Raw genomic sequence first — 26,369 nt, 5'->3', positions numbered from 1 at the left:
CAGTTGGTGGAGGGGCAGGTGCTATTAATTGAAGTTGGTGGAGGGGCAGAGTGTTACAATCCCAGTTGGTAGAGGGGCAGGTATTACAATCCCAGTTGGTAGAGGGGCAGGTGTTACAATCCCAGTTGGTGGAGGGGCTGGTGTTACAATCCAAGTTGATGGAGGGGCAGGGTGTTACAACCCCAGTTGGTGTTTGATGGAGGGGCAGGGTGTTACAATCCCAGTTGATGGAGGGGCAGGGTGTTACAATCCCAGTCGCTGTTTGATGGAGGGGTAGGGTGTTACAATTCCAGTTGATGGATGGCAGTGTGTTACAATCCCAGTTGGTAGAGCGGAAGCTGTTTCAATCCCAGTTGGTAGAGGTGCAGGTGTTACAATCCCAGTTGGTAGAGGGGCAGGTGTTACAATCCCAGTTGGTAGAGGGGCAGGTGTTACAATCCCAGTTAGTAGAGGGGCAGGTGTAACAATCCCAGTTGGTGTACGGGCAGAGTGTCACAATCCCAGTTGGTAGAGGGGCAGCTATTGCAATCCCAGTAGGTAGAGGGGCAGGTGTTACAATCCCAGTTGGTGGAGGGGCAGGTGTTACAATCCCAGTTGGTAGAGGGGCAGGTGTTACAATCCCAGTTGGAAGAGGGGCAGGTGTTACACTCCCAGTTGGTAGAGGGGCAGTTGTTACAATCCCAGTTGGTGGAGGGGCAGGTGTTACATTCCCAATTGGTCTTTGATGGAGGGTCAGTGTGTTACAATCCCAGTTGATGGAGGGGCAGGGTGTTACAATACCAGTTGGTAAAGCGGCAGGTGTTTCAATCCCAGTTGGTAGAGGGGCAGATGTTACAATCCCAGTTGGTAGAGAGGCAGGGGTTACAATCCCAGTTGGTAGAGGGGCAGGGTGTTACAATACCAGTTGGTAAAGCGGCAGGTGTTTCAATCCCAGTTGGTAGAGGGGCAGATGTTACAATCCCAGTTGGTAGAGAGGCAGGTGTTACAATCCCAGTTGGTAGAGGGGCAGGTGTAACAATCCCAGTTGGTGGATGTGCAGAGTGTTACAATCCCAGTTGGTAGAGGGGCAGCTATTACAATTCCAGTTGGTAGAGGGGAAGGTGTTACAATCCCAGTTGATGGAGGGGCATGGTGTTACAATCCGAGTTGGTGGAGGGGCAGGGTGTTCCAATCCCAGTTGGTAGTGGGGAAGATGTTACAATCCCAGTTGGTACTGGGGAAGGTATTACAATCCCAGTTGGTGTTTGATGGAGGGGCAGTGTGTTAAAATCCCAGTTGGTGGAGGGGCAGGTATTACAATCCCAGTAGGTAGAGGGGCAGGTGTTACAATCCCAGTTGGTGGAGGGGCTGGTGTTACAATCCAAGTTGATGGAGGGGCAGGGTGTTACAACCCCAGTTGGTGTTTGATGGAGGGGCAGGGTGTTACAATCCCAGTTGATGGAGGGGCAGGGTGTTACAATCCCAGTCGCTGTTTGATGGAGGGGTAGGGTGTTACAATTCCAGTTGATGGATGGCAGTGTGTTACAATCCCAGTTGGTAGAGCGGAAGCTGTTTCAATCCCAGTTGGTAGAGGTGCAGGTGTTACAATCCCAGTTGGTAGAGGGGCAGGTGTTACAATCCCAGTTGGTAGAGGGGCAGGTGTTACAATCCCAGTTAGTAGAGGGGCAGGTGTAACAATCCCAGTTGGTGTACGGGCAGAGTGTCACAATCCCAGTTGGTAGAGGGGCAGCTATTGCAATCCCAGTAGGTAGAGGGGCAGGTGTTACAATCCCAGTTGGTGGAGGGGCAGGTGTTACAATCCCAGTTGGTAGAGGGGCAGGTGTTACAATCCCAGTTGGAAGAGGGGCAGGTGTTACACTCCCAGTTGGTAGAGGGGCAGTTGTTACAATCCCAGTTGGTGGAGGGGCAGGTGTTACATTCCCAATTGGTCTTTGATGGAGGGTCAGTGTGTTACAATCCCAGTTGATGGAGGGGCAGTGTGTTACAATACCAGTTGGTAAAGCGGCAGGTGTTTCAATCCCAGTTGGTAGAGGGGCAGATGTTACAATCCCAGTTGGTAGAGAGGCAGGGGTTACAATCCCAGTTGGTAGAGGGGCAGGGTGTTACAATACCAGTTGGTAAAGCGGCAGGTGTTTCAATCCCAGTTGGTAGAGGGGCAGATGTTACAATCCCAGTTGGTAGAGAGGCAGGTGTTACAATCCCAGTTGGTAGAGGGGCAGGTGTAACAATCCCAGTTGGTGGATGTGCAGAGTGTTACAATCCCAGTTGGTAGAGGGGCAGCTATTACAATTCCAGTTGGTAGAGGGGAAGGTGTTACAATCCCAGTTGATGGAGGGGCATGGTGTTACAATCCGAGTTGGTGGAGGGGCAGGGTGTTCCAATCCCAGTTGGTAGTGGGGAAGATGTTACAATCCCAGTTGGTACTGGGGAAGGTATTACAATCCCAGTTGGTGTTTGATGGAGGGGCAGTGTGTTAAAATCCCAGTTGGTGGAGGGGCAGGGTGTTACAATCCCAGTTGGTAGAGGGGCAGGTGTTAAAGTCCCAGTTGGTAGAGGGGCAGGTGTTCCAATCCGAGTTGGTGGAGGAGACGGTGTTACAATCCTAGTTGGTGTTTGATGGAGGGGCAGGGTGTTAAAATCCCAGTTGGTGGTGGGGCAGGGTGTTCAAATGCCAGTTGGTAGTGGGGAAGGTGTTACAATCCCAGTTGGTGTTTGATGGAGGGGCAGGGTGTTAAAATCCCAGTTGGTGGAGGGGCAGGGTGTTACAATCCCAGTTGGTGGAGGGGCAGTTGTTAGAATCCCAGTTGATGGAGGGGCAGGGTGTTAAAATCCCAGTTGGTGGTGGGGCAGGGTGTTCCAATCCCAGTTGGTAGTGGGGAAGTTATTACAATCCCAGTTGGTGTTTGATGGAGGGGCAGGGTATTAAAATCCCAGTTGGTGGAGGAGCAGTGTGTTACAATCCCAGTTGGTAGAGGGGCAGGTGTTAAAGTCCCAGTTGGTAGAGGGGCAGGTGTTCCAATCCGAGTTGGTGGAGGGGACGGTGTTACAATCCCAGTTGGTGTTTGATGGAGGGGCAGGGTGTTAAAATCCCAGTTGGTGGTGGGGCAGGGTGTTCCAATCCCAGTTGGTAGTGGGGAAGGTGTTACAATCCCAGTTGGTGTTTTATGGAGGGGCAGGGTGTTAAAATCCCAGTTGGTGGAGGGGCAGGGTGTTACAATCCCAGTTGGTAGAGGGGCAGGTGTTAAAGTCCCTGTTGGTAGAGGGGCAGGTGTTACAATCACAGTTGGTGGAGGGGCAGAGTTTTACAATCCATGTTGATAGAGGGGCAGGTATTACAATCCCAGTTGGTAGAGGGGCAGGTGTTACAATTCCAGTTGGCGGAGGGGCAGGTGTTACAATCCCAGTTGGTGTTTGATGGAGGGGCAGGGTGTTACAATCCCAGATGTTGGAGGGGCAGGGTGTTACAATCCCAGTTGGTAGAGGGGCAGGTGTTAAACTCACAGTTGGTGTTTGGTGGTCGAGCAGGGTGTTACAACCCCAGTTGGTAAAGTTGCCGGTGTTACAATCCCAGTTGGTAGAGGGGCAGGTGTTACAATCCCAGTTGGTAGAGAGGCAGGTGTTACAATCCCAGTTGGTAGAGGGGCAGGTGTTACAATCCCAGTTGGTAGAGTGGCAGGTGTAACAATCCCAGTTGGTGGACGGGCAGAGTGTTACAATCCCAGTTGGTAGAGAGGCAGGTGTTACAATCCCAGTTGGTAGAGTGGCAGGTGTAACAATCCCAGTTGGTGGACGGGCAGAGTGTTACAATCCCAGTTGGTAGAGAGGCAGGTGTTACAATCCCAGTTGGTGGAGGGGCAGTTGTTAGAATCCCAGTTGATGGAGGGGCATGGTGTTACAATCCGAGTTGGTGGAGTGGCAGGTGTTACAATCCCAGATGGTGGAGGGGCAGGTGTTACAATCCGAGTTGGTGGAGTGGCAGGTGTTACAATCCCAATTGGTGGAGGGGCAGGGTGTTACAATCCCAGGTGGTGAGGGGTAGGGTGTTGCAATCTCAGTTGGTGTTTGGTGGAGGGGCAGTGTGTTACAATCCCAGTTGTTAGAGGGGCAGATATTACAATCCCAATTGGTGGAGAGGCAGTGTGTTACAATCCCAGTTGGTGGCGGGGAAGGTGTTACAATCCCAGTTAATGGACGGGCAGGTGTTACAATCCCTGTTGATGGAGGGGCAGGGTGTCACAATCCCAGTTGGTGTTTGGTGGAGGGGCAGGGTGTTGCAATCCCAGTTGGTAGAGGGGCAGGTGTTACAATGCCAGTTGGTGGAGGTGCAGGTGTTACAATCCCTGTTGATGGAGGGGCAGGTGTTAAAATGATAGTTGGTGTTTGGTGGAGGGGCAGGGTGCTACAATCCCTGTTAGTGGAGGGGCAGGTATTACAATCGCAGTTGGTAGAGGGGCAGGTGTTACAATCCCAGTTGGTAGAGGGGCAGGTGTTACAATCCCAGTTGGTAGAGGGGCAGGTGTTTCAATCCCAGTCGGTAGAGGTGCTGGTGTTACAATCCCAGTTGGTAGAGGGGCAGGTGTTACAATCCCAGTTGGTAGAGGGGCAGGTGTTATAATCCCAGTTGTTAGAGGGGCAGGTGTAACAATCCCAGTTGGTGTACGGGCAAAGTGTCACAATCCCAGTTGGTAGAGGGGCAGATGTTACAATCCCAGTTGGTAGAGATGCAGTTGTTACAATCACAGTTGGTGGAGGGGCAGAGTTTTACAATGCATGTTGATAGAGGGGCAGGTATTACAAACTGTTTGGTGGAGGGGCAGGGTGTTACAATCCCTGTTGGTGGAGGGGCAGGTGTTACAATTCCAGTTGATGAACGGGCAGGTGTGACAAGCCCTGTTGATGGAGGGGCAGTGTGTTACAATCCCAGTTAATGTTTGATGGATGGTCAGGGTGTTACAATCCCAGTTCATAGAGTGGCAATTGTTACAATCCCAGCTGATGGCAGGGCAGTGTGTTACAATCCCAGTTGGTAGAGGGGCAGGTATTACAATCCCAGTTGGTAGAGGGGCAGGTGTTACAATCCCAGTTGGTGGAGGGGCAGGTATTACAATCCCAGTTGGTGGAGGGGCAAGGTGTTACAATCCCAATTGGTCTTTGATGGAGGGGCAGGGTGTTACATTCCCAGTTGTTGGAGGGGCAGTGTGTTACAATCCCAGTTAATGTTTGATGGATGGTCAGGGTGTTACAATCCCAGTTCATAGAGTGGCAATTGTTACAATCCCAGTTGATGGAGGGTCAGGGTGTTACAATCCCAGTTGATGGAGGGGCAGGGTGTTACAATCCCAGTTGATGGAGGGGCAGGGTGTTACAATCCCTGTTGATGGAGGGGCAGGATGTTACAATCCCAGTTGATGGAGGGGCAGGGTGTTACAGTCCCAGTTGGTGGAGGGGCAGCTTGTTACAATCCCAGTAGATGGAGGGGCAGGGTGTTACAATCCCAGTTGATGGAGGGGCAGAGTGTTATAATCCCAGTTGGTAGAGCAGCAGGTGTTTCAATCCCAGTTGGTAGTGGTGCAGGTGTTATAAACACAGTTGGTAGAGCGGCAGGTGTTACAATCCCAGTTGGTAGAGAGGCAGGTGTTACAATCCCAGTTGGTAGAGGGGCAGGTGTAACAATCCCAGTTGGTGGACGGGCAGAGTGTTACAATCCCAGTTGGTAGAGGGGCAGTTGTTAGAATCCCAGTTGATGGAGGGGCATGGTGTTACAATCCGAGTTGGTGGAGTGGCAGGTGTTACAATCCGAGATGGTGGAGGGGCAGGTGTTACAATCCCAGTTGGTGTTTGATGGACGGACAGGGTGTTAACATTCCAGTTGGTGGAGGGGCAGGGTGTTACAATCCCAGTTGGTAGAGGGTCAGGTGTTACTATCGCAGTTGGTGTTTGATGGAGGGGCAGGGTGTTAAAAGCCCAGTTGGTGGAGGGACAGTTGTTACAATCCCAGTTGGTGGAGGGGCAGAGTTTTACAATCCATGTTGATAGAGGGACAGGTATTACAATCCCAGTTGGTAGAGGGGCAGGTGTTACAATTCCAGTTGGTTGAGGGGCAGGTGTTACAATCCCAGTTGATGGAGGGGCATGGTGTTCCAATCCCAGTTGGTAAAGTTGCAGGTGTTACAAACCCAATTGGTGGAGGGGCAGGGTGTTACAATCTCAGTTGGTGTTTGGTGGAGGGGCAATGTGTTACAATCCCCGTTGGTAGAGGGGCAGGTGTTACAATCCCAATGGGTGGAGAGGCAGTGTGTTACAATCCCATTTGTGGCAGGGAAGGTGTTACAATCCCAGTTGATGGATGGGCCGGTGTTACAATCCCTGTTGATGGAGGGGCAGGGTGTCACAACCCCAGTTGGTGTTTGGTGGAGGGGCAGGGTGTTGCAATCCCAGTTGGTAGAGGGGCAGGTGTTACAATGCCAGTTGGTGGAGGTGCAGATGTTACAATCTCTGTTGATGAGGGGCAGGGTGTGACAATGACAGTTGGTGTTTGGTGGAGGGGCAGGGTGTTACAATCCCAGTTGGTGGAGGGGCAGGTGTTACAATCCCAGTTGATGGACGGGCAGGTGTGACACGCCCTGTTGATGGAGGGGCAGGGTGTTACAATCCCAGTTAATGTTTGATGGCGGGTCAGGGTGTTACAATCCCAGATCGTAGAGTGGCAGTTGTTACAATCTCAGTTGATGGCAGGGCAGTGTGTTACAATCACAGTTGATAGAGGGGCAGGTATTACAATCCCAGTTGGTAGAGGGGCAGGTGTTACAATCCCAGTTGGTGGAGGGGCAAGGTGTTACAATCCCAATTGGTCTTTGATGGAGGGGCAGGGTGTTACGTTCCCAGTTGTTGGAGGGGCAAGTGTTGCAATCCCAGTTGATGGAGGGACAGGGTGTTACAATCCCAGTTGGTGGAGGGGCAGGTGTTACAATCCCAGTTGATGGAATGGCAGTTGTTACAATCCCAGTTGGTGTTTGGTGGTGGGGCAGGGTGTTACAATCCCAGTTGGTAGAGGGGCAGGTGTTACAATCCCAGATGGTGTGTGATGGAGGGGCAGGGTGATACAATGCCAGTTGGTGGAGGGGCAGGGTGTTACAATCCCAGTTGGTGGAGGGGCAGGGTGTTACAATCCCAGTAGGTAGAGGGCCAGGTGTTACAATCCCAGTTTGTGGTGGGGCAGGGTGTTACAATCCCAGTTGGTAGAGGGGCAGGTGTTACAATCCCAGTTGGTGGAGGGGCAGGGTGTTACAATCCCAGTTGGTAGAGGGCCAGTTGTTACAATCCCAGATAGTGTTTGGTGGAGGGGCAGGGTGTTATAATTCCAGTTAATGGACGGGCAGGTGTTACAATCCCTGTTGATGGAGGAGCAGCGTGTTACAATCCCAGTTGGTGTTTGGTGGAGGGGCTGGGTGTTACAATCCCAGTTGATAGAGGGGCAGGTGTTACAATCCCTGTTGATGGAGGGCCAGGGTGTTACAATCACAGTTGGTGTTTGGTGGGGGGGCAGGGTGTTACAATCCCAGTTGATGGACGGGCAGGTGTTACAGTCCCTGTTGATGGAGGGGCAGGGTGTTACAATCCCACTTAATGTTTGATGGAGGTTCAGGGTGTTACAATCCCAGTTGGTAGAGTGGCAGTTGTTACAATCCCAGTTGATGGAGGGGCAGGGTGTTACAATCCCAGTTGATGGAGGGGCAGGGTGTTACAATCCCAGTTGATAGAGGGGTAGGGTGTTACAATCCCAGTTGATGGAGGGGCATGTTGTGAAAATCCCAGTTGATGGAGGGGCAGGGTTTTACAATCCCAGTTGTTGGAGGTGCAGGGTGTTACAATCCCAGTTGATGGAGGGGCAGGCTGTTACAATCCCAGTTGATGGAGGGGCAGGGTGTTACAATCCCAGTTGATGGAGGGGCAGGGTGTTACAATCCCAGTTGATGGAAGGGCAGGGTGTTACAATCCCAGTTGATGGAGGGGGAGGGTGTTACAATCCCAGTTGATAGAGGGGCAGGGTGTTACAATCCCAGTTGATGGAGGGGCAGGGTATTACAATCCCAGTTGATGGAGGGGCAGGGTGTTACAATCCCAGTTGATGGAGGGGCAGGGTGTTACAATCCCAGTTGATGGAGGGGCAGGGTGTTACAATCCCAGTTGATGGAGGGGCAGGGTGTTACAATCCCAGTTGGTGCTTAAATGGACAGAAAGATTGCAGAATGAAATCCGGGCTCAACAGACTTATATTGTTTTTTCACAGAACCGCTAATTAGATTTAACAAGAGGAAAAAACATTTATTAAACATGAAAAAATTGGATTATCCTACAATTTAAATTTTTAAAATCTTTATTAATGCCACAAACAGGCTTACACTGCAATGAAGTTACTGTAAAAATCCCCTGGTCGCCACATTCCGGTTCAGGTACACAGGGGGAGAATTCAGAATGTACAATTCGTCTAACCTGTACATCTTTGGACTGTGGTCGGAAACCGGAGGAAACCCACGCAGACACGGGGAGAACGTGCAGACTCCGCACAGACAGCGACGAAAGTCGGGCATTGAACCTGGGACCCAGGCGCTGTGACCATGCCGCCCCATCATACTCCTTTACCCCCTCCCCGCCCTTGCTTAACAATTTTAGGATTAACACAAAAGAACATCTTAATTTTCAATGGTCTCATTGACACAAAGTCCGTTTTAAGCACACAGGATGACTGTGGGGAAACACACTCTCCACACTTAACCCCCGGTAAATGTTAGTGGATTTGTCCTGAGAATCCCCCGAGAAAATTGTCATGTGTTAGTTTCCAAACTCCATTCCCAAAAACACACTTTTAAATCTTCTCTCAATATTGCTTTCCTTTAGTGGTTTGCATTTTGGACTCCTGACCACTTTTTCTAACTGACACTTTTAAACAAAGCTTCTGCTCCACTTTTGACAGTGAATCCAGTCCAGGATTTTACACCAATCCCTTCAGTATTTTTCTGTCTTGACTGCTGTGCAGACTGCTCACAATTGCTTCAACTCTCAATTCCCAGACTGTATTAAAATGGCATCAAACATTTCACCCCCTCTGAAGTCTGTTGCCCTAATTTAAATCTGGCTACAGCAATTAGAACATAGAACATTACAGCGCAGTACAGGCCCTTCGGCCCTCGATGTTGCGCCGAACTGTGAAACCACTCTAAAGCCCATCTACACTATTCCCTTATTGTCCATATGTCTATCCAATGACCATTTGAATGTCCTTAGTGTTGGAGAGTCCACTACTGTTGCAGGCGGGGCATTCCACACCCTTTCTACTCTCTGAGTAAAGAACCTACCTCTGACATCTGTCCTATATCTATCTCCCCACAATTTAAAGCTATGTCCCCTCGTGCGAGACATCACCATCCGAGGAAAAAGGCTCTCACTGTCCACCCTATCCATTCCTCTGATCATCTTGTATGCCTCAATTAAGTCACCTCTTAACCATCTTCTCTCTAACGAAAACAGCCTCATGTCCCTCAGTCTTTCCTCATAAGATCTTCCCTCCATACCAGGCAACATTCTGGTAAATGTCCTCTGCACCCTTTCCAATGCTTCCACATCCTTCCTATAATGCGGCGACCAGAATTTCACGCAATACTCCAAATGCGGCCGCACCAGAGTTTTGTACAGCTGCAACATGACCTCATGGCTCAGAAACTCAATCCCTCTACCAATAAAAGCTAACACACCGTACGCCTACTTAACAACCCTCTCAACCTGAGTGGCAACTTTCAGGGATCTATGTACATTGACACCGAGATCTCTCTGCTCATCCACACTGATGAGAATCTTACCATTAGCCCAGTACTCTGTCTTCCTGTTATTCCTTCAAAAATGAATCACCTCACACTTTTCTGCATTAAACTCCATTTGCCACCTCTCAGTCCAGCTCTGCAGCTTATCTATACCCCTCTGTAACTTGTAACATCCTTCCGCACTGTCCACAACTCCACTGACTTTAGTGTCATCTGCAAATTTACTCACCCATCCTTCTACACCCTCCTCTAGGTCATTTATAAAAATGGCAAACAGCAGTGGCCCCAAAACAGATCCTTGTGGCACACCACTAGTAACTGGACTCCAGTCTGAACACTTCCCATCAACCACCACCCTTTTTGTCTTCTTCCAGCTAACCAATTTCTGATCCATATCTCTAAATCACCCTCAATCCCCAGCCTCCGTATTTTCTGCAATAGCCTACCGTGGGGAACCTTATCCCAGCTTTACTGAAATCCATATACACCACATCAACTGCTCTACCCTCGTCTACCTGTTCAGTCACCTTCTCAAAGAACTCGATAAGGTTTGTGAGGCATGACCTACCCTTCACAAAGCCATGCTGACTATCCCTGATCATATTATTCCTATCTAGATGATTATAAATCTTGTCTCTTATAATCCCCTCCAAGACTTTGCCCACAACAGAAGTAAGGCTCACCGGCCTATAGTTACCGGGGTTGTCTCTACTCCCCTTCTTGAACAAAGGGACCACATTTGCTATCCTCCAGTCCTCTGGCACTATTCCTGTAGCCAATGATGACATAAAAATCAAAGCCAAAGGCCCAGCAATCTCTTCCCTGGATTCCCAGAGAATCCTAGGATAAATCCAATCCGGCCCAGGGGACTTATCTATTGTCTCTTTACTCACAACACTTTGTTTACTCTTCCTTGAATTCTTCAGAACCATATCTTGGTAACTCTAGATTTCTTGGACAATTCTCTATCTTTCTTTAGTTTTCCGAACGAGCTGGACTTTACATTTTTGACATCCTGTACTCCATAGTATGGCTTTTCTTCAGGAAAGACCGAGAGAGCTATTCACTCTTGAGCCTTGGAAAACCAAATGCTTCCAGTGCAGCAGCCCACAGCACAGTGGTGGATACAGAGTAAAACTCCCTCTACACTGTCCCCATCAAACACTCCCAGGACAGGTACAGCACGGGGTTAGATACAGAGTAAAGCTCCCTCTACACTGTCCCCATCAAACACTCCCAGGACAGGTACAGCACTGGGTTAGATACAGAGTAAAGCTCCCTCTACACTGTCCCCATCAATCACTTCCAGGACAGGTACAGCACGGGGTTAGATACAGAGTAAAGCTCCCTCTGCACTGTCCCGATCAAACACTCCCAGGACAGGTACAGCATGGGGTTAGATACAGAGTAAAGCTCCCTCTACACTGTCCCGATCAAACACTCCCAGGACAGGTACAGCATGGGGTTAGATACAGAGTAAAGCTCCCTCTACACTGTCCCGATCAAACACTCCCAGGACAGGTACAGCACGGGGTTAGATACAGAGTAAAGCTCCCTCTACACTGTCCCCATCAAACACTCCCAGGACAGGTACAGCACGGGGTTAGATACAGAGTAATGCTCCCTCTACACTGTCCCCATCAAACACTCCCAGGACAGGTACAGCATGGGGTTAGATACAGAGTAAAGCTCCCTCTACACTGTCCCCATCAAACACTCCCTGGACAGGTACAGCACGGGGTTAGATACACAGTAAAGCTCTCTCTACACTGTCCCCATCAAACACTCCCAGGACAGGTACAGCATGGGGTTAGATACAGAGTAAAGCTCCCTCTACACTGTCCCCATCAAACACTCCCAGGACAGGTACAGCACGGGGTTAGATACAGAGTAAAGCTCCCTCTACACTGTCCCCATCATACACTCCCAGGACAGGTACAGCACGGGGTTAGATACAGAGTAAAGCTCCCTCTACACTGTCCCCATCAAACACTCCCAGGGCAGGTACAGCACGGGGTTAGATACAGAGTAAAGCTCCGTTTACACTGTCCACATCAAACACTCCCAGGACAGGTACAGCACGGGGTTAGATACAGAGTAAAGCTCCCTCTACACTGTCCCCATCAAACACTCCCAGGGCAGGTACAGCACGGGGTCAGATACAGAGTAAAGCTCTCTCTACACTGTCCCCATCAAACACCCCCAGGGCAGGTACAGCACGGGGTTAGATACAGAGTAAAGCTCCCTCTACACTGTTCCCATCAAACACTCGCAGGATAGGTACAGCACGGGGTTAGATACAGAGTAAAGCTCCCTCTACACTGTCCCCATCAAACACTCCCAGGACAGGTACAGCACGGGGTTAGATACAGAGTAAAACTCCTTCTACACTGACCCCTTCAAACACTCCCAGGACAGGTACAGCACGGGGTTAGATACAGAGTAAAGCTCCCTCTACACTGTCCCCATCAAACACTCCCAGGACAGGTACAGAACGGGGTTAGATACAGAGTAAAGCTCCCTCTACACTGTCCCCATCAAACACTCCCAGGACAGGTACAGCACGGGGTTAGATACAGAGTAAAGCTCCCTCTACACTGTCCCCATCATACACTCCCAGGACAGGTACAGCACGGGGTTAGATACAGAGTAAAGCTCCCTCTACACTGTCCCCATCAAACACTTCCAGGGCAGGTACAGCACGGGGTTAGATACAGAGTAAAGCTCCGTTTACACTGTCCACATCAAACACTCCCAGGACAGGTACAGCACGGGGTTAGATACAGAGTAAAGCTCCCTCTACACTGTCCCCATCAAACACTCCCAGGACAGGTACAGCACGGGGTTAGATACAGAGTAAAGCTCCCTCTACACTGTCCCCATCATACACTCCCAGGACAGGTACAGCACGGGGTTAGATACAGAGTAAAGCTCCCTCTACACTGTCCCCATCAAACACTCCCAGGGCAGGTACAGCACGGGGTTAGATACAGAGTAAAGCTCCGTTTACACTGTCCACATCAAACACTCCCAGGACAGGTACAGCACGGGGTTAGATACAGAGTAAAGCTCCCTCTACACTGTCCCCATCAAACACTCCCAGGGCAGGTACAGCACGGGGTCAGATACAGAGTAAAGCTCTCTCTACACTGTCCCCATCAAACACCCCCAGGGCAGGTACAGCACGGGGTTAGATACAGAGTAAAGCTCCCTCTACACTGTTCCCATCAAACACTCGCAGGATAGGTACAGCACGGGGTTAGATACAGAGTAAAGCTCCCTCTACACTGTCCCCATCAAACACTCCCAGGACAGGTACAGCACGGGGTTAGATACAGAGTAAAACTCCTTCTACACTGACCCCTTCAAACACTCCCAGGACAGGTACAGCACGGGGTTAGATACAGAGTAAAGCTCCCTCTACACTGTCCCCATCAAACACTCCCAGGACAGGTACAGAACGGGGTTAGATACAGAGCAAAGCTCCCTCTACACTGTCCCCATCAAACACTCCCAGGACAGGTACAGCACGGGGTTAGATACAGAGTAAAGCTCCCTCTACACTGTCCCCATCAAACACTCCCAGGACAGGTACAGCACGGGGTTAGATACAGAGTAAAGCTCCGTCTACACTGTCCTCATCAAACACTCCCAGGACAGGTACAGCACGGTGTTAGATTGGGGATGGATTCAGTCGATGACTCTGGGTTTTTTTTGCTCTTTCAGTGTTTTTCTGCTCATTGAAGTGTGAATGGTTCTTTATTTCCTTCCAGGATTGGGAAAGTTGTTGGCGTATTGATCATACTGTTGATCCTGGCTGTCAATGCCTATTTTGTGGTGGATTTTGTAGATCATCTGGGCCATGTTTATGAGTATGTTATCGCGGGCGTGATCCTGTTCCTCTATCTGGTGTTTGTGTTTTATTTGGTAAGTCGTGCTCATTTATTTATTTGTACAACCTGGTGTCAGGAGGCATATGCGTGTCTCAAGTGACTTCTGCATTCGTATTGGCCTATTATAACCATGTGATAGTGCAGAGTCACCGCCCTTCAGGATATATTGGCAAGGAAGGGGTGCAGCGTATGTTCGCCAGAATGCTCCAGGGGATAAGAGGGTTGAATTACAAGGACAGGTTGTACAGACTCAGCAGCGGAAACCAGGATCCAGTGAATACTGGAAATCTGTACTGACGACAGAAGAGCGTGGAAGTACTCTCTCTCCAATGCCTGACTCATTGAGGATTTCCAGCATTTTCTATTTTCCCCGCACAGGCTCAGTTTGTGTTATCTGGGGTGGGGTGGGGGTGAGTCCAGAATAAGGGGGTTGAACCTTTAAATGGAGCCAGGCTGTTTGGGGTGATGTCAGGGTAACTTCCCCACACACGAGGGGTGGAAATCTGGCCCTCTCTCCCTCAGAAAAGCTGTTCAGGATAAGGGTCCATTGTACATTTCGAAGCTGAGATAGATGGATTTTAGTTGTGTAAGGAGCACACCAGTGCCGGGCAGCATGGTAGCACAGTGGGTAGCACAATTGCTTCACAGCGCCAGGGTCCCAGGTTCAATTCTGGCTTGGGTCACTGTCTGTGCAGAGTCTGCACGTCCTCCCCGTGTGTGCGTGGGTTTCCTCCGGGTGCTCCGGTTTCCTCCCACAGTCCAAAGATGTGCAGGTTAGGCGGGTTGGCCATGATAAATTGCCCCTAAGTGTCCAAAAAAGTTAGGTGGGGTTACTGGGTTACGGGGATAGGGCGGATGCGTGGGCTTAAGTGGGATGCTCTTTCCGAGGGCCGGTGCCGATTCAATGGGCCGAATGGCCTCCTTTTGCACTGTAAATTCTCTATGATTCTTTGGCTCCTTGAAAGATTTTTCCAATGAGTCCCACTCCACTCCCATCTGCTCTTTCCCCCAATTCCTCTGGAATCTTCTCAGTAACTTCAACTGAAATGAGACGAAGGAGTTGGACAAGGCAGATGGCACTGAATGTGAACTCAGCTACTAGATCTTTCAGGAATCACTGGAGGCAGGAAGGGTCCCAGAGGACTGGAAAGTGGCTAATGTAACACCGCTGTTTAAGAAGGGAGGGAGACAGAAGACGGGAAATTATAGGCCGGTTAGCCTGACTTCGGTTATTGGTGAGATTTTAGAGTCTGTTATTAAAGATGAGATCGCGGAGTACTTGGAAGTGCATGGTAAAATAGGACTGAGTCAGCACGGCTTCGTCAAGGGGAGGTCATGTCTGACAAATCTGTTAGAGTTCTTTGAGGAGGTAACAAGGAAGTTAAACAAAGGAGAACCTGTGGAGGTGATTTATTTAGATTTCCAGAAGGCCTTTGACAAGGTGCCACATAGGAGACTGTGAAATAAGTTAAGAGCCCATGGTGTTCAGGGTAAGATTCTGGCATGGATAGAGGATTGGCTGACTGGCAGAAGGCAAAGAGTGGGGGTAAAGGGGTCTTTTTCAGGATGGCAGCCGGAGACTAGTGGTGTGCCTCAGGGGTCTGTGCTGGGACCACAACTTTTCATAATATACATTAATGATCTGGAAGAAGGCACTGAAGGCACTGTTGCTAAGTTTGCAGATGATACAAAGATCTGTAGAGGGGCAGGTAGTATTGAGGAAGCAAGGGGGCTGCAGAAGGATTTGGACAGGCCAGGAGAGCGGGCAATGAAGTGGCAGATGGAATACAATGTGGAAAAGTGTGAGGTTCTGCACTTCGGAAGGAGGAATTTAGGCATAGACTAATTTCTAAATGGGGAAATGCTTCGGAAAGCAGAAGCACAAAGGGACTTGGGAGTCCTTGTTCACGATTCTCTTAAGGTTAACGTGCAGGTTCAGTCGGCAGTTAGGAAGGCAAATGCAATGCTAGCATTCATGTCGAGAGGGCTAGAATACAAGACCAGGAGGCTGTATAAGGCTCTGGTCACACCCCATTTGGAGTATTGTGAGCTGTTTTGGGCCCCGTATCTAAGGAAGGACGTGCAGGCCTTGGAAAGGGTTCAGAGGAGGTTCACAAGAATGATCCCTGGAATGAAGAGCTTGTCGTATGAGGAACGGTTGAGGACTCTGGGTCTGTACTCTTTAGAGTTTAGAAGGACGAGGGGGGATCTTATTGAAACTTACAGGATACTGCGAGGCCTGGATAGAGTGGACGTGGAGAGGATGTTTCCACTTGTAGGAAAAACTAGAAGCAGAGGACACCATCTCAGACTAAAGGGACGATCCTTTAAAACAGAGATGAGGAGGAATTTCTTCAGCCAGAGGGGGGTGAATCTGTGGAACTCTTTGCCGCCGAAGGCTGTGGAGGCCAAATCACTGAGTGTCTTTAAGACAGAGATAGATAGATCCTGATTAATAAGGGGATCAGGGGTTATGGGGAGAAGGCAGGAGAATGGGGATGAGAAAATATCAGCCATGATTGAATGGCGGAGCAGACTCGATGGGCCGAGTGGCCTAATTCTGCTCCTATGTCTTATGGTCTTATAGAAAGTACTTTTCATTTATACTCAACACACGGATCTGAGAAACAATCTGCAACTGGGAGCAGGAACACTTTGGGCACTAACAGATGATTTCATTTCTCTATTCCAGTTCTGGTTGAGCTGTGCAGTAGCTGGCCTCAGCTGCCCGGGCATCAAGCGAGACAGACGGTTCACCCATCAAATACTTCGTGAATAATCCTCACAATCGTTTACTGACTGGTGCTGGAGTTGGCCTAAATGGTGCAATGCAAATGTAACCAGCAAAGCTTCAATAAGAGCCCGCCTTGTTCCTGCTGCAGTGCACCCTACCCCCAACCTTTCCGGCAATTCGGCTCATGTCAGGAAGCCCACACATTCCCAATGCTCCGGGTCCTCACTCACCAGTTACATCTGAAAGAAAGGAGCATCCCAACCTCAGCCATGGGCCCGAGCAACCTCACTAACACCGTTAATGTATCTGCTTCCACAGCCTCCCCTGGCAACGCGTTCCAGGCACTCGCCACCCTCTGTGTAAAAACCTGCCTCGCACATCTCCTCTAAACGTCGCCCCACAGACCTTAAACCTATGCCCCCTGGTGACTGACCCCCTCCACCCTGGGAAAGAGTGCCTGCCCATCCACTCTATCCATGCCCCTCATAATCTTGCTGACCTCTATCAGGTCACCCCTCAACCTCCGTCCTTCTAATGAAAACAGTCCGAGTCTATTCAGCCTCTCCTCATAGCTAACACCCTTACTAGGCAACATCCTGGTAAACCTCCTCTGCACCCTCTCCAAAGCCTCCACATCCTTCTGGTAGTGTGGCGACCAGAATTGTGCACAATATTCCAAGTGTGGCCTTACCAAGGTTCCATTCAACAACTGTAGCATGACTTGTCAGTTTTTATACCTGAGGGAGGGTGGGGGAGGGAGGGGGAGGCGAGGGTGGGGGAGGGAGGGGGAGACGGAGGTGGGGGAGGGAGGGGGAGGCGAGTGTGGGGGAGGGAGGGGGAGGCGAGGATGGAGGAGGGAGGGTGAGATGAGGTGAGTGAGGGAGGGTGAGGCGAGGGTGGGGGAGACGGCGGTGGGGGAGGGAGGGGGAGGCGAGGGTGGAGGAGGGAGGGTGGGACACGGTGGGGGAGTGAGGGTGAGGCAAGAGTGGGGGAGGGAGGGTGAAGCGAGGGTGGGGGAGGGAGGGTGAGGTGAGGGTGGCGGAGAGAGAGTGAGGCGAGGGAGGGGGAGGCGAGGGTGGGGGAGGGAGGGGGAGGCGAGGGTGGGTGAGGCAAGGGTGGCGGAGGGAGGGTGGGGGAGGGTGGGTGAGGTGAGGGTGGCGGAGAGAGAGTGAGGCGAGGGTGGGGGAGGGAGGGGGAGGCGAGGGTGGGTGAGGCGAGGGTGGGTGAGGCGAGGGTGGCGGAGGGAGGGTGGGGAGGGAGGGGGAGGCGAGGGTGGCGGAGGGAGGGTGGGGGAGGGTGGGTGAGGTGAGGGTGGCGGAGAGAGAGTGAGGCGAGGGTGGGGGAGGGAGGGGGAGGCGAGGGTGGGAGAGGGAGGGTGAGGCGAGGGTGGCGGAGGGAGAGTGAGGTGAGGGTGGGTGAGGCGAGGGTGGCGGAGGGAGAGTGAGGCGAGGATGGCGGAGGGAGTATGAGGTGAGGGTGGGTGAGGCGAGGGTGGGGGAGGTGAGGGTGGCGGAGGGAGGGTGAGGCGAGGGTGGGTGAGGTGAGGGTGGGGGAGGTGAGGGTGGCGGAGGGAGGGTGAGGCGAGGGTGGGTGAGGCGAGGGTGGCGGAGGGAGAGTGAGGCGAGGGTGGCGGAGGGAGAGTGAGGTGAGGGTGGCTGAGGTGGGGGAGGGTGGGTGAGGCGAGGGTGGGTGAGGCGAGGGTGGCGGAGGGAGAGTGAGGCGAGGGTGGCGGGGGGAGTGTGAGGTGAGGGTGGGTGAGGCGAGGGTGGGTGAGGCGAGGGTGGCGGAGGGAGGGTGAGGCGAGGGTGGGTGAGGCGAGGGTGGCGGAGGGAGGGTGAGGCGAGGGTGAGTGAGGCGAGAATGGCGGAGGGAGAGTGAGGTGAGGGTGGCTGAGGTTGGGGAGGGTGGGTGAGGTGAGGGTGGGGGATGGAGGGGGAGGCGAGGGTGGGGGATGTTGGGGGAGGCGAGGGTGGCGGAGGGAGGGTGAGGCGAGGGTGGCGGAGGGAGGGGGAGGCGAGGGTGGGTGCGGCGAGGGTAGGTGAGGCGAGGGTGGGTGAGGGTCGGTGAGGCGAGGGTCGGTGAGGGGAGGTGGGGGATGGAGGGGAGGCGAGGGTGGCAGAGGCGAGGGTGGGTGAGGGTCGGTGAGGCGAGGGTGGGTGAGGCGAGGGTAGGTGAGGCGAGGGTGGGTGAGGGTCGGTGAGGCGAGGGTGGCGGAGGGAGGGGGAGGCGAGGGTGGGTGAGGCGAGGGTAGGTGAGGCGAGGGTGGGTGAGGCGAGGGTGGCAGAGGCGAGGGTGGCAGAGGCGAGGGTGGGTGAGGGTCGGTGAGGCGAGGTTGGGCAAATTAAACGGATGAACCGTGTTCAACAAATCTCACTTGATTACAAATTGTCACTATTTGCAATATCACTTTTAAAGCAATAAAATGTATCAGAGCTTGAGCAATCTTTAGTCTATTTGAAAATGATGTTTGTGTAAAGCAGTTTAACCATTACACTCCCAATCGCTCCCATCATTAGTGTCAGAAATCACACCATTTCTCTGTGGCACAATGACACTGTACAGGAGAGACACAGACCTCCTCGTCCAACTCTGTCTGGCCTTGAAACTCCATCTGAGCCTCTGCTCACCTTTCCTCATCTAAACCCATCACATTCTCCGATTCTTTTCCCCTCTGCCTCTTTATCCAGTTTCCCTTAAATGTCTCGATAATATTCACAACAACCACTCCTTGTGGGAGCGAGTTCCACATTCTTCCCAGTCTCTGGGTAAAGAGCTTCCCCCTGAATTTACCATGAGATTTATTCCCAATAAAAGCAAATTACTGCGGACGCTGGAATCTGAAACGAAAGAGAAAATGCTGGAAAATCTCAGCAAGTCTGGCAGCTTCTGTAGGGAGAGAAAAGAGCGAAGGTTTCGAGTCCGATTAGCTCTTTTCTCTCCGTACTGATGCTGACAGACTTGCTGAGATTTTCCAGCATTTTCTCTTTTGTTATATTTATAGATCCTAGTTTTGGATCCTCCACAAGTGAAAATATCACCTCGAATCCAAAGACCTCTCAGGTCACCCCTCAACATCCTCTTTTTTATAAATTTAGAGCACCCAATTCATTTTTTCCAATTAAGGGGCAATTTAGCGTGTTCAACCCACCTACCCTGCACATCTTTGGGTTGTGGGGGTGAAACCCACGCAGACACGGGGAGAATGTGCAAACTCCACACGGACAGTGACCCAGAGCCGGGATCGAACCTGGGACCTCGGCGCCGTGAGGCAGCAGTGCTACTCCACTGTGCCACCGTGCTGCCCCGTGAGGCAGCAGTGCTAACCCACCGTGCTGCCTCCTCCACATCCTTTTTTAAGAGATTGAGTAAGTCTGTTCACATATATCATTGGCCACATTCGGAGACCAGAACAGTGCACAGTGCCCCGGGTCTGATCGAGTGAATGTACATGGAGATCAGGACCAGGATATTTCAGCGATTTCCTTCCCACCATCCGAGGGTGGACGGCAAACACATCTCCTCCCTGAAGGCAACGAGTGTTAATTAACAGGAGGTAGGACTGTCCCTCAGACCGGAGGAAGTCCCGCCTCACAGAGCTATTGTTCAATCCGATTGTCCGACAACTCTTTAACTGCTGGAACACCAGGACTGGGATAGCAACCGACCTGTGAGTCGAAGGCCAGAACTTTGCTTCCGCTCGCAATGAGCGGGTTTGGTGGTCCGAGTGGAAAATATCACAAGAAGGCCGTAGACACGTTTCCTGGCAGTGTAACGCAGGACGCGATCATCTGCTCCCGCTGTCAGCGGTGGGCCGCATCTCCCACCGTTCAAAATCGTAAATGTCATAATTATGCATTAGCATATCATTATAAAAATGAAATGAAATGAAAATCGCTTAGTGTCACAAGTAGGCGTCAAATGAAGTTACTGTGAAAAGCCCCTAGTCACCGCATTCCGGCGCCTGTTCAGGGAGGCTGGTACGGGAATTGAACCGTGCTACTGGCCTGCCTTGGTCTGCTTTCAAAGCCAGCGATTTAGCCCAGTGATAAACAGCCCCTGCATCAATGCATCAGCATACTATTATCATGTATTAGCATATCATTATCATGTATTAGCGTATCATTATCGGGCTCCGACGTCAGAAGCAAATCCCCACATCAAATAAAACTTCCACAGCGGTGTGATGTCAGAGCTGCACAATGTATGACGCGCGATGCGGCAGGTGAGCAGAAACCGGGCGGAGCTGAAAGGTGAGTATATTTAAGCTGGTGCAGAGCAGCTCCATATCTTCGGGGGGGGGGGGGGGGGTGAGGGGGTGGAGGAATGAGTGGGGAGGGTTCGCAGACAAGTCGGCCGAGCAGCTTCTTCCAGGCTGCGTTTTGGTAACGGGGCACGTGCCTCTTTCAAGGGCTGGAGAGAGAGGAGGGAGCCTGGGGCTCGGTCTTCAGTGCGGCTGGAGGAAAGGACAGGGGTGGGGGGGCGGTGGGGGGGTGGGGGTGGGGGGGGGGGGGGGTAGGAGAGTTAGCGTGGACTGAAGATGCTATACAAACACAAGGGCAAGGTTTCTTTTTTATACATATAATTTAAAGTACCCAATTCATTTTTTTTTCCAATTAAGGGGCAATTTAGCGTGGCCAATCCACCTAGCCTGCACACCTTTGAGTTGTGGGGGTGAAACCCACGCAGACACGGGGAGAATGTGCAAACACCACGCGGACAGTGACCCAGAGCCGGGATCGAACCTGGGACCTCGGCGCCGTGAGGCAGCAGTGCTAACCACTGCACCACCGTGCTGCCCTAGGGCAAGGAATATGTTATTAGTCAGGAGTCCGTTGCAGTGGAGGCCGTTTAGCTTGAGCTCAATTGATGCAGTTCGAGTCAGGCTACTCACACATTGTGCTGACTCAAGCAGCAGTTCTGAGTGAGAGTGCCACTGATTGCTGCTCAACATTTAAATCTTGGCACACAGACTTCCAAATGACTGCCACGTTATGGCTGTGCCATTGCCCAACTAGACAAGCAACTACATATCCTTCGAAAGATGGCCATGGCACACTGCCCAAGGACAGTGCTCCTAATCCTTGGCTCTGTGCTGAAGTGGATATTGACAAGTCCCCGGCTTTGGAGTGAAGCTTAGAATAATGTCTGAGTTGACAATTCAGGATGCAGTAGAATGGCCAAAGATGTCACCTCTCACTCAGAGAATCATGGAGCGGTTACAGCACAGAAGGACATTTGGCCCACCTTGTCCATGCCAGCCCAAGGACACCCAGGTTCCCTTTTCTAATCCCTCCTTCCTGCACCCGGCCATAGCCCTGTAGCTTACAGCACTGAAGGTGGCGACCCAGGTACGTTTTAGAAGAGTTTAGGGTCTCTGCCTCCACCGCCTCGGGCAGCGAATTCCAGACTCCCATTGCCCTCTGCGTAAAAACATTCTTCCTCATGTCCCCTCGACACCTTCTGCCACTTATCTTGAATCTATGTCCCCTGGTTCTAGAATTCTCTGCCAAGGGAAACAATTTTACCCTGTCCATTCTAGCTCTTCCCTCAGAATTTTGTCCACCGCAATTAAGTCACCCCTCAGCCTTCTCTGTTCCAAGGAAAATAACCCAACTTATCCAATCTCTCCTTGTAGCTTGTTGGTCAGTTTGCCACATTGCCCTGTATCCCATGGGCTTTCACTTTCTTGATCAATCTGCGATGTGGCCTTTGTCAAACGCCTTGCTAAAATCCATGTACACCACATCCACTGCACTACCTTCATCAACCCTTCTTGTCACTTCCTCAAAGAATTTGGTCAAATTTGTGAGGCAAGACCTTCCTTTACCAAATCCATGCTGACTATCCCTGACTAGTCCATGCCTTTCTCTGTGACAGTTAATCCTATCTCTCATGAGTGATTCTACTAATTTGACCACTACTGACGTATGACTAACTGTCCTATAATTGTTCAGCATTTCCTTCGATCCCTTTTTAAACAATGGTACCATGTTTGCATTTCTCCACTCTTCTGGTACCTCACCTGTGTCTGGCGGAGATTGGAAAATCATCCTCAGAGGATCTGCTATCTCCTCCCTGACCTGCTATGTAGCCTCAGAAACAATCCATCTGGCCCTGGCGACTTATCAGCTTTCAAGGATATCTCACAGTATTCCTCCTGGACGACTATATCTGCATCATCCATTTCCTTTGTAAACACGGAGACAAAATATTCATTTAAAACCCTTCCCACAGTCTCTGCATCGACACATAAGTTCTCTGATAGGTCCCAATTTTTCCTTAACTAACTTTTTACCATTAATATATTGGTAAAACATTTTTAGGTTTTAGAACAAAGAAAAGTACAGCACAGGAACAGGCCCTTCGTCCCTCGAAGCCTGTGCCAATCATGATGCCCAAACTAAAAACAAAACCTTCTGCCCTGACTCGGTCCGTGTCCCTCTATTTCCTCCCTATCCATGGACCCATCCAGATGCCTCTTAAATGTTGCTAATGTGCTGCTTCCACCACATCCTCTGGCAGCGCGTTCCAGGCACCCACCACTCTCTGTGTGAAAAACTTACCACACACATCTCCCTTAAACTTTCCCCCTCTCACCTTGAACCTGTGCCCCTGTGCAATTGACACTTCCACCCTTGGAAAAAGCCTCTGACGATCCATCCTGTCTGTGCCTCTCATAATTTTGTGGACCTCTATCAGGGAACTACAGGCCAGTGAGGCTTACGTCAGTGGTAGGGAAATTACTGGAGAGAATTCTTCGAGACAGGATCTACTCCCATTTGGAAGCAAGTGGACGTATTAGCGAGAGGCAGCAGGGTTTTGTGAAGGGGAGGTCGTGTCTCACTAACTTGATAGAGTTTTTTGAGGAGGTCACAAAGATAATTGATGCAGGTAGGGCAATGGATGTTGTCTATATGGACTTCAGTAAGGCCTTTGACAAGGTCCCTCATGGCAGACTGGTACAAAAGGTGAAGTCACACAGGATCAGAGGTGAGCTGGCAAGATGGATACAGAACTGGCTAGGCCATAGAAGTCAGACAATAGCAATGGAAGGGTGCTTTTCTAATTGGAGGGCTGTGACTAGTGGAGTTCCGCAGGGATCAGTGCTGGGACCTTTGCTGTTTGTCGTATATATAAATGATTTGGAGGAAAATGTAACTGGTCTGATTAGTAAGTTTGCGGACGACACAAAGGCTGGTGGAATTGCGGATAGTGATGAGGACTGGGGCTGGTTTAGCACAGTGGGCTAAACAACTGGCTTGTAATGCAGAACAAGGTCAGCAGCACGGTTCAATTCCCGTACCAGCCTCCCCGAACAGGCGCCGGAATGTGGCGACTAGGGGCTTTTCACAGTAACTTCATTGAAGCCGACTTGTGACAATAAGTGATTATTATTATTACTGTCAGCGGATACAGCAGGATTTGGAGATTTGGGATGAAATGAAATGAAATGAAAATCGCTTATTGTCACAAGTAGGCTTCAAATGAAGTCACTGTGAAAAGCCCCTAGTCGCCACATTCCGGCGCCTGTTCGGGGAGGTTGGTACGGGAATTGAACCGTACTGCTGGCCTGCTTTCAAAGCCAGCGATTTAGCCCTGTGCTAAACCAGCCCCTGAGAGATGGTAGATGGAGTTTAATCCGGACAAATGTGAGGTAATGCATTTTGGAAGGTCTAATGCAGGTGGGGAATATACAGTGAATGGTAGAACCCTCAAGAGTATTGACAGTCAGAGAGATCTGTTTAACTGTTTAGGGGCTGTTTAGCACAGGGCTAAATCACTGGCTTTGAAAGCAGACCAAGGCAGGCCAGCAACACGGTTCAATTCCCGTACCAGCCTCCCCGAACAGGCACCGGAATGTGGCGACTAGGGGCTTTTCACAGTAACTTCATTGAAGCCTACTTGTGACAATAAGCGATTTTCATTTCATTTCATTTCATCTAGGTGTACAGGTCCACAGGTCAATGAAAGGGGCAACAGAGTGGATTGTCAGAGGCTTTTCGCCAGGGTAGAGGGGCCAATTAATAGGGGGCATAGGTTTAAGGTGCGAGGGGCAAGGTTTAGAGGAGATGTGAGGCACGTTTTTTAATCAGAGGGTAGTGGGTGCCAGGAACTCGCTGCCGGAGGAGGTGGTGGAAGCAGGGACGATAGTGACGTTTAAGGGGCATCTTGATAAATACATGAATAGGATGGGAATAGAGGGATACGGACCCCGGAAGTGTAGAAGATTTTAGTTTAGACGGGCAGCATGGTCGGCACAGGCTTGGAGGGCCGAAGGGCCTGTTCTTGTGCTGTACGTTTCTTTGTTCTTTGTTCTCCCCTCAGCCTCCGTCTTTCCAGGAAAAGCAATCCTAGTTTATCACAATGTTGGGGGTTTATTACAGGCCCCCCAACTGCCAGCGAGTGATAGAGAGATTTTGGAAAGGTGCAAAGTAAAGTAAAAAGTAAAGTACGCTTATTGTCACAAGTAGGCTTCAAATGAAGTTACTATGATAAGCCCCTAGTCGCCACATTCCGGCGCCTGTTCGGGGAGGCTGGTACGGGAATTGAACCGTGCTGCTGGCCTGCCTTGGTCTGCTTTCAAAGCCAGCGATTTAGCCCAGTGAGCTAAACCAGCCAAATGTAACAGGGTTGTTGTGGTCGGGGATTTTAATTTCCCCAATATTGACTGGGACTCACTGAGTGCTCGGGGTGTGAATGGGGCAGAGTTTGTAAGGTGTATCCAGGAAGCCTTCTTGATGCAATATGTAGATAGTCCAACTCGGGAAGGGGCCGTACTGGACCTGGCAATGGGGAATGAGCCTGGACAGGTGGTTGAGGTTTCAGTCGGGGAACATTTTGGGAGCAGTGACCACAATTCCGGAGGTTTTGGGGTACTTTTGGACAGGGATGAGGGTAACCCTCGCGTTAAGGAGCTAAACTACAGAAAGGCAAATTATGATAAAATTAGACAGGAATTGAAGAATTTGGATTGGGTGGGGCTGTTGGATCAACATCGGACATGTGGGAATCATCATAGAATTTACAGTGCAGAAGGAGGCCATTCGGCCCATCGAGTCTGCACCGGCTCTTGGAAAGAGCACCCTACCCAAGGTCAACACCTCCACCCTATCCCCATAGCCCAGTAACCCCACCCAACATTAAGGGCAATTTTGGACACTAAGGGCAATTTATCATGGCCAATCCACCTAACCTGCACATCTTTGGACTGTGGGAGGAAACCGGAGCACCCGGAGGAAACCAACGCACACACGGGGAGGATGTGCAGACTCCGCACAGACAGTGACCCAAGCCGGGAATCGAACCTGGGACCCTGGAGCTGTGAAGCAATTGTGCTATCCACAAGGCTACCGTGCTGCCTCAATCTTTCAAGCGACAGTTGATTAGGATTCAGGGAAGTCACGTTCCTGAGAGAACGAAGGATAAGTATGGGAAGTTTAGGGAGCCTTAGATAACGAGGGATATCGTGGACCTCATCGAAAAGGAAAACAAGGCTTTTGTACGGTCTAGAAGGGGAGGGACAGTCAAAACCCTTGAGGAGGGAAAAGAAAGTAGGAAGATACTTAAACAGGACATCAGGAGGGGTCATGAAAAGTCCTTGGCAAGTAGGATTAAGGTGAACCCCAAAGCTTGTTATTCATATAGATGATATGATCATGTGCATAACAGATTGTGCAAAATTAAAGCGCATGGGATTGGGGGAAATGTATTGAGGTGGATAGAAAACTGGTTGGCAGAGAGTAAACAAAGAGTCGGGATTAATGGGTCCTTTTCAAATTGGCAGGCAGTAACCAGTGGGGTACCACAGGGATCGGTGCTGGGACCCCAGCTATTCACAATATATATTAATGATTTGGATGAGGGAACAAAATGTAACATCTCAAAGTTTGCAGATGAAGTCTGCAATTCACCCTCCCAAGTTAG

At 50.8% G+C, this 26,369-nt stretch overlaps 1 protein-coding gene across 4 annotated transcripts in view; it reads left to right on the top strand.

Moving 5' to 3' along the window:
- LOC140385864 (natural resistance-associated macrophage protein 2-like) overlaps positions 1-16,876 on the top strand; it is a 285,160-nt gene extending 268,284 nt beyond the window's left edge. For all 4 annotated transcript variants that reach the window (XM_072468468.1, XM_072468492.1, XM_072468477.1 and 1 more), the window contains 2 exons: positions 13,592-13,745; positions 16,404-16,876. In XM_072468468.1, the coding sequence (XP_072324569.1) occupies positions 13,592-13,745; positions 16,404-16,490 (241 nt within the window). In that variant the 3' untranslated portion in view covers positions 16,491-16,876. The remainder of the gene's footprint in view (positions 1-13,591; positions 13,746-16,403) is intronic.
- Positions 16,877-26,369: the final 9,493 nt, after the last annotated feature.

This window comes from Scyliorhinus torazame, chromosome 2 (assembly GCF_047496885.1).
Source record: "Scyliorhinus torazame isolate Kashiwa2021f chromosome 2, sScyTor2.1, whole genome shotgun sequence".
Classification (NCBI taxonomy): domain Eukaryota; kingdom Metazoa; phylum Chordata; class Chondrichthyes; order Carcharhiniformes; family Scyliorhinidae; genus Scyliorhinus; species Scyliorhinus torazame.
This window is presented reverse-complemented; position numbering and strand designations above follow the sequence as displayed.